General features: G+C 40.6%; 1 protein-coding gene across 2 annotated transcripts in view; it reads right to left on the bottom strand.

The window, feature by feature from the left end:
- The window catches only part of LOC138958552 (prostasin-like), a 12,395-nt gene extending 9,084 nt beyond the window's left edge, over positions 1 to 3,311 (bottom strand). The window contains exons 1-2 of one of the 2 annotated variants that reach the window (XM_070329750.1): positions 3,078 to 3,311; positions 1,766 to 1,883 (exon numbers count right to left, since the gene is read on the bottom strand). In XM_070329750.1, the coding sequence (XP_070185851.1) occupies positions 1,766 to 1,862 (97 nt within the window). In that variant the 5' untranslated portion in view covers positions 1,863 to 1,883; positions 3,078 to 3,311. Of the gene's footprint in view, positions 1 to 1,765; positions 2,055 to 3,077 lie in introns of both variants that reach the window. The other variant, XM_070329749.1, reaches the window with a different exon arrangement.
- Positions 3,312 to 8,684: the final 5,373 nt, after the last annotated feature.

Consider the following 8,684-nt stretch of genomic DNA (forward strand, 5'->3'; position numbering starts at 1 on the left):
GGGGTTCGAACCCACGACCTCCCGATCACGGGGCGGACGCCTTACCACTAGGCCAACCGTGCCGATTCAGTGTGAAAATGTCATAAACATGTATATCTGTGACGCCGTGATTTTACTGATGTCTCCGGCCTTGGTTTCAGCACGTAAAAAGCAGCTCGGCTGATGAGATCGTCTGAGAAGTCAAAGGGTTAATCTATTTAGCACGGCGAAATGAAACTGCTTATTGCACAACATCGGCCTCTTAAGACGCGTCTGTGGTTGAAACACAGCCGTCTCTCGTCATTGAGAGAGTTGAATTAGACTCAGGCCTTTCTTATATATATACGAACATGAAAACATGTACAGTGTAGTTTCCTTTTCATGTGCAAACGCAGTTCTCTGATGTTTCTGAAGAGTATGTGAATGAACAGTAGTGTTGTCTCTGCTTGGGTAAAATGTTCAGCAACTGGATCTATTGTACTCAAACAAAGTATGCCGTTTCTTTTTTTTCTTGTCTTGTCTTTCGTTTTACTTTTGTGTGTGTTTTCGGTTACTTCTAGTGTCTCAACGACTCTGCTCCCGAGTACCTTCAATCCTCCCTAAGTGTCTGGGTGGCCGAGTGGTAACGCACTTGCGCTCGGAATCGAGAGGTTGCGTGTTCGACCCTGGGTCGGGCCGCTATTTTCTCCCCCCATTCCTAACCTAGGTGGTGGGTTCAAGTGCTAGTCTTTCGGATGAGACGAAAAACCGAGGTCCCGTGTACACTACATTGGGGTGTGCACGTTAAAGATCCCACGATTGACAAAAGGGTCTTTCCTGGCAAAATTGTATAGACATATATAAAAAAAAAAATGTCCACCAAATACCCGTGTGACTTGGAATAATAGGCCGTGAAAAGTATATACTCGCCTAACACGCTTGGGATTTACTGGCCGATGTGAATGCGTGATATATTGTGTAAAAAATGCCATCTCACACGGTATATTGTAAACGCCATGAGCCTCCCCTCTGGGAGGGTATGTGCGTAGAAATACTCACTAATAAATAAATAACCTGTACACCCAGCCCTCCGACCGTCCCCTTCGTTCTGCTGCTGACCCACTCCGCCTTCACATCCCTCGCTCGAAACTCGCATCTGCTGGTCAGCGTGCATTTCCCTCCGCTGGCCCCTCCGTCTGGAACTCCCTGCCGCTTGAGCTTCGCCAGAGCCCCTCTCTTGACGCGTTCAAGAGTAGGTTGAACTCAGTTCTTCCCGTAGCTGGCTGCGACTTTCATGTTCGACAGTGATGTGTTGTGCCCCAAAAGACATTCTTGTGCTGTGCTCTGTGAGAGGTGTTTTCTTTGTGTTTGATATTATTTTGTTTGGACCTAGCTATTGATGTGTACATTGTTGAACAGTTGTTTGTTGTATGTTTATCAGGGTTTGCTAGTGTGTGATAGGGTTTGTGTCCGTCTGAAGATGTTAGTTTCTTTGTTAGTCCTGTGTTGACAACTCTTCGACAAGCGCTTAGAACTGTACCCACGGAATACGCGCTATATAAGCTTCATATTGATTGATTGATTGATAGACGGTGGGATTTTCAACACAAACGCAATAAAGCAATGAATGAGACTCACGATCACGAGACAATATATACCAATGAATGATTGAATTAATTAATGAATAAACCAACGATACAAACAATCAGCGAATAAATGAAGAGTTCAAAAATAGTATCGAGAAAAAAAGAGAACGTCGAGAGGCTAACTTTCAGACAACAAAAACACTTTTGAATAATATTCTTACCTGAATCGAAGCCATGAGTGAAAACAGACGTAGGCAGCGAAGAAGCGACCAACACAAAAACTAAACTGAACACAGGGCAATACTTGCAGCAAAACATCGCGCACCTGCTTGCACTCCCCTGTCCAACAGAACCAGTCCTGCACAATATGAATGCTGGTGCACAAATGAAGCTATTAGATGGTTCACAAATGAAACTATCAGATGGTGCACAAATGAAGCTAGGAGATTTCACATCTTTTTAGCTCTGCATAGCTGCCCTAAAAATATGTAAGTCCGATATTTGTCAATTCTGTAAAACAAGAACAAAAACATGGCACACATTCCTTAGATCTCTCTCGAGCAGTAAGTAATGCGATACACACACTCGGTGAAAAAGTGAGCTGGTCAGTTGTCCTAGATTAAACAGCGTTGTAGGCACGTGTGTGTGTGTAAACTTTAAAACCCTCTCTTTCAAGGCTTTAGTGACTGACTGGGGCTGATTTGACAACAGTCGTGTAAGCCGCAAAGCGAGAAAGGGTTAGTTCAGTAGTTTACCGACCATCACACCTGAGGAGTATCGGAGAAATCAACCGGTTTTCGGGACTGTGTCACCTTTTTTCTTTGTTTTTGAATTCATTGACTGCAAACCTTCTGAGCTGAAAAGTAAGCGTATCTCTACGTTGAGGAAGAAAGTACTGCTTTATAAATAATCGTAACAGGTCGTGGTGGATTTTCTTGAACTTGAAAACAACTAAATTTTGTAAACGATAATTGGGAGTTTTGGGTGTGCCTTTTTATCTATTTTCTTTTTGCTTGAAAACTGGAAGTTTTAATGCAAGATACATTTACATACACAGTAAGCACACGTCCAACTATAAACCGGTTTCTGGGAGTTACGGTGACGCAAAGGGGTACACGTTTTGTAATTGTTTTTCTCACAATCCTTGGGGAAGCAGGCAAAGGTCACAAACTCGCTTGTTTTCCCGCCAAGAGTCAAAAAAGGTTTCTGTTTCTGGTACACTTCAACAATTTTAATCTTTTCGTTTCAAGAGAGAGAATTCCTACATGGAACAGCACAGTGGTAAACGATTGCACAGTCTTGGACAAAGGACGTAACAGAGTTTCTTGTCCCAAAATCAACTCTGCAATTTTGAAACTGAAGTTCACCGTTATAGAACAACACTAACGTACACATTTCAACAAATATTCAGCTAGTGATCACACTGTCAAATTTATGTTAGATAAGCCTTTTGCTTATTAAGTCTAAGAACCGTACGACTTCAGAACTGTACGCAATTACAACCAGACCAATTATAAAATGTCAACGCCCTACCTTACTTTCTATGACCGACCCTGTCAAAGAGCTGCCCCTGAAACAGCACCAACACACATTCCAGCAGAAAAAAGACCCGTTTTAAGTCGTGTTTTCCCTTTTTAAATGCAGCTTAACCCGAAAGTTGACGCTGTCAAAAATAATGGGAAATCCATCAACCATTGTATTCTGGTGTCGGTTATAGCAAGATATCAGGCTACGCTGGACACATGCAGGCTTACCACTCGCATGGACGGTGACAGGGAAAGGATGTGACGTGGTGGAAGTGGCACGGGGGAGGAGGAGGTGGTGGAGGAGGAGGAGGAGGAGGAGGAGAAGAGAGAGAGAGTTAGAGAGAGAGAGAGATATGGACATATATATCCCAGGAAATGAATCCGGATGGGAGGCGCGGTGGGCGGTGGGGGTGGAACTGGCGAGGAGGCGGTGAGATACACAGAAACAACAGTGAGACAGAGAGAAATGAATGCATTGCCCAGGAAATGAATCATAACGTTGTGGTTTGGTTAACAATTGATGATGATGATGATGATGATGACGATGATGATGATGATGATGATGATGATGATGATGATGATGATGATGATGATGATGATGAGTTTTTGATGATGATGATGGAATTTTATTGTGCGCCTTTTCTTACAATTTGTTCTGAGAGAGAGAGAGAGAGAGAGAGAGAGAGAGAGAGAGAGAGAGAGAGAGAGAGAGAAAGAGAGAGAGAGAGACGAAAGAGAGAGAGAGACGTAAGACATTTGATTGATTAGAGAGAGAGAGAGACAGAGAGAGACAGAGAGAGAGAGAGAGAAAGAGAGAGAGAGAGAGTGTGAGAGAGAGAGCGAGAGAGAGAGAGAGAGAGAGCGAGAGAGAGAGCGAGAGAGAGAGAGAGAGAGAGAGAGAGAGAGAGATAGACACAGAGACACAGAGACACAGAGAGACAGACAGAGAGACAGATAGACAGATATACAGAGAGAGACAAAGAGAGAAAGAGACAGAGACAGAGACAGAGACAGACAGACAGACAGATACAAATAGGGAGAGAAAGAGAGACAGACAGACAGACATAGAAAGTGAGAAGAGAGCTGAATGTATTAGCATGCAGGAAATGAAGCCGGAGGAAGCGATGGTAGAGACAAAGCAGGCTAGGGTAGTCTTGCTGTGCATGGCTCACATGTATGGAAAGCCGTTTGGCTCATAACCATTACACGCGTAATAAAACATAAATACACGTGTAATAAATGATTAATGCACGTGTAATAATCATTTTTACGCGTGTAATAAATAATTCATACACGTGTGAGAAATGATTAAATACGCGTGTAATAAATATTTCATGCGCGTGTAAGAAATGATTAAATACGCGTGTAATAAATATTTCATGCGCGTGTAAGAAATGATTAAATACACGTGCAGGAAATAGTTTATACGCGTGTAAGAAATGATTAAATACACGTGTAGGAAATTATTTAAATACACGTGTATTTAATCATTACATACACCCGTAATAAACTTAAAACTTGAATCGGAAAATATACGACATGCAAAGCAACAACTCTCGTCTATTCTACTTCCGGTTCGCGCGCACAACAACCGACTTCATCTGATAAAACAAGTAACTTACCTTTCCAATGCTGTGCGAGCCTGGGCAAAGGCGTTAAATTGTTCTCGCAAACCTTCTAAGGTGACATTGACGTTTGCCGCTTCCGCCATCTTGAGCTGTAAGCGTGCAAAGCGAGGCGATGAAGACGCATAGAGTGTTTTTCATGTGGATTCCCAGTCCGAGTTTTTAAGTCGCTTAACCACGTGACTCCTGCATTTTTAACGCTTGTATGAAATATTTATTACACGCGTATTTATTCATTTCTTATGCGTGTATGAAAAATGTATTACCCGTGTATTTAATCATGTCTTACACGTGTACGAAATGATTAAATACACGTGGAATAAAAATGTCATACACGTGTACGAAATGATTAAATACACGCGTAATAAATATTTCATGCGCGTGTAAGAAATATTCAATACACGCGTAAGAAATATTTCATGCGCGTGTAAGAAATAATTAATACACGCGTAATAATCATTTCATGCGCGTGTAAAAAATATTTAAATACACGTGTAATAAATAATTACACGTGTATTTAAATATTTCTTACACGCGCATGAAATGTTAATTACGCGTGTATTTAATCATTTCTTACACGAGTATGAAATATTTATTACACGTGTATTTAATCATTATGCTATTCCATAGCATGAGAAAAAAGATAAATTACACGTGCAATAAGAAATAAATACACGTGTATTAGTCATTTATTACGCGTGTATTTATGTTTTATTACACGCGTAATGGTTATGAGCCAAACGGCTTTCCATACACATGTGATGTGGTCACGATGGTGACACTTGTGAATGCTGAGGGCCCACGGCGCATTGGATGACGCGCTCGAGGATACTGTTTCCGTAGCCGGTGATAGATTGGTAGCATGTGGTGCTTTGTTGAATGCTTTTGATTCAGTTAGTTAGTTAGTTAGTTAGTTAGTTAGTTAGCTAGCTAGTTACTTGAGTATGTAATCAGTTAGGTAGGTAGGTAGATTAAGGTAGGTAGTTAATTTAGAGTTAGTTAGTTAGTTCTTTCTTTCTTTCTTTCTTTATTTGGTGTTTAACGTCGTTTTCAACCGTTCAAGGTTATATCGCGACGGAGTTAGTTAGTTAGTTAGCTAGTTAGTTAGTTAGTTAGCTAGTTAGTTATTTAGTTAGTTAGTTAGTTAGTTAGGTAGGTAATCAGTTAATCAGGTAGGTAGGTATGTAGGTAGGTAGGTAGGTAGGTAGGTAGTTAATTTAGAGTGAGTGAATGAGTGAGTGAGCGAGTGAGTGTGTGAGTAAGTCAATGGCTGGTAGGTATGCCAGTTAGACGGTTAACCGGTTAGTAGTACATGTAAGTTAGTTCCATACATTTGTTTTGCTTGATGGATTCAACGATTTTCACGTTTACAATTTGTTTTTAGGGACAGTCATTTGAAAGTCGAAAACTTTCAAGAGAGTGAGAGATAGACAGACAGACAGACAGACAGAAAAACAATGTGTGTGTGTGTGTGTATGGCGGGGGGGGGGGGGGGGGGGCGTGGGGGGCAGTATTTGAAAAAAAATTGCTTGAAGGCAGACTGCAAATGACAACAACAACAAACGAACAAAAGAAAAAAATGATAAAAAAAAGGAAGGGAGACATAGCAAACTGAATGAAATAAATTTAAGGACAAATCTCTTATTCTCTTACTCTGCATTTAGGTGGAAGAACAAGATGATTGGAATGAGCTTATTCAAGTTCATTTGCCATCAGAAGCAAAACTTCTGTTACTGGCCGTACGTGGACTATACTACTTGCTTTATCATACATGGAAATAAGATCGATGTGTTATGCAGTGTAAACTATTTCAAACTGCATTATACTATTGTTACAAGGGGCAACCATGTGAACGGACCATTGCGTCGCTGGATCGCTGTGACGTTATTCCACCTTGTCAATATCTGATCTTCACCCTGAAATTCATCTTATCCCATCCCGGACCAAAGAGATAGTTCTAACCAAAACTTCGTGTGGAGCCTATCAACAGTGTGACGACGATCACGTGGCATATCTTGGTGAACATCTGACTCTTTTAGCACAGAATTAGAACGAGGCAGCCATGCGCAGCTGATGATTCGCAAAATAACGACAGTTCTTTTGTGACGGCCAAGAATGAAAAAAAAGAAAAGAGATGGTTCTAAAGATGCTAGGGCGTAGATTTTAAAGGCAAAGTCCTTCTCCAGTCTTTCACATGGGGTCAGAACATCCCTCCACTTGGACACATCAATCAATCAATCAATCAATCAATCAATCAATCAATCAATCAATCAATCAATCAATCAATCAATCAATATGAGGCTTATATCGCGCGTATTCCGTGGGTACAGTTCTAAGCGCAGGGATTCTCTTATTTTTATTCCTTTATTTATTTATTTGATTTTTTTTATTTGATTTTTTTTTTAATGAAATTTATATCGCGCACAATATTCAAGGCGCAGGGATTTATTTATGCCCTAACACGATATCAAACATCAACACCCTTACTGCTTACTGTGCAGAGACATAATTGTTTGATGAATTCATATCACAGACTGCAACTAATTATTCCTAAAAAAACCAAAATCCCATTCTGCACAGAAAGCTCCAAGACTGTTGATTGTTGGCATGTGTCTCAATGGAGGGGGGGGGGGTCTTACCCCAGGTGAAAGCCTGTGCAGGAGAATAACAGATGTTGTATATATATATATATGTTGTACGGAAGTTGATTTTGTTGAACATTTTTTTTATGAGTGCATACCGGTAAAGTTGTTTTGGACGAAGATAGAAAACTGGATAGAGGAAAAGGCTGGATTAAGGGTTAAGTTTATTTAAGATGCAGGATATAATATTTGGTTATCAAGACACAAGTGGTTGTAAAAAGACGAGAAATGTTGTAAATCACGTAATATTAATTGGGAAAATGTGTGTTAGTATTTTTAGAAAGACAACTTGTCGGGGATCAGTGTTTGTAATTAAATTTTTGAGTTTCAAATATTAAGTAGAAAATTTAATTTGTAAATAATTATAAGGAATATTTACATTGTAAAGAGAAAATGTCCATGTCTCGTGAGTGTAATATACCTCTATGTTGGAGTTAAAAAGAAGAAAAAAGACCAACGAAGAAGGATGCTCATCGCCTATTTACAAGAAAAAAAAAAGGAAAGAAAATAGAGAGAAGAATACAAGGAAGGGTTGAAGCAGCCTGCATGCAACTGAGGTCGAAAAAAAAAATAGAAAAAAAGAAATAAAAAAATAAAAAAGCCTGTGCAGATCTGAAATAGTAAGCAGAACGTTTTACGGGAAGGACTGGGCTTTCAGCCATGGAGTCAGCACGAGGCTAGGTAGTTCACAGGTATAAAATATATATACATTTTCTTCTTTTTTTCATGGGTTTGAAACTCCCATGACACTCGGTTTTTTTGCACGAGTGGGTTTTTACGTGTATGATTCTTTTCAATCCGCTATTTAGGAAGCCATACGCCGAATTTAGGGGAGGTATGCTTAATGATTTCGTGTTTCGATAACCCACCGAATTCTGACATGGATTACACGGGGTTTTTTTGTGTTCATAATACTTGGTCTTGTGCTTGCGTGTACGCACGAAAGGCCGGAGACAATGCACTGTACGTCTGCACATTAGTTGACCTGGGAGACCAGAAAATGTTCCACCCTTAATCCACCAGGCGCGGTCGGGATTCGAACACTCAACTTTCCTCATGGGAGCGGGTCTACGTCTTATTCACTGACCCGATGCACCCGCCTGCAGTATCCTTTCAGGTCGGGCGTTTTCTCGCTGTATCTACATAGAACACATGACCTCATTAAACTGTGTTTGTTGCACAACATTCTGTGATGCATGCAATAGGTAAAGAAGGATCTGTTGCGCGTACCTATTTCTGTGACAATCCGATCAAGAGCTGGGAAACAGTGTGATTGGAAAGTACGCCTCATGGGGACATTGACAAAAGGGCTCATCATCGTTCTTGCATGTTGTTGTTGTTGTTGTT

The sequence above is a fragment of the Littorina saxatilis genome, linkage group LG2 (genome assembly GCF_037325665.1).
Source record: "Littorina saxatilis isolate snail1 linkage group LG2, US_GU_Lsax_2.0, whole genome shotgun sequence".
NCBI lineage: Eukaryota > Metazoa > Mollusca > Gastropoda > Littorinimorpha > Littorinidae > Littorina > Littorina saxatilis.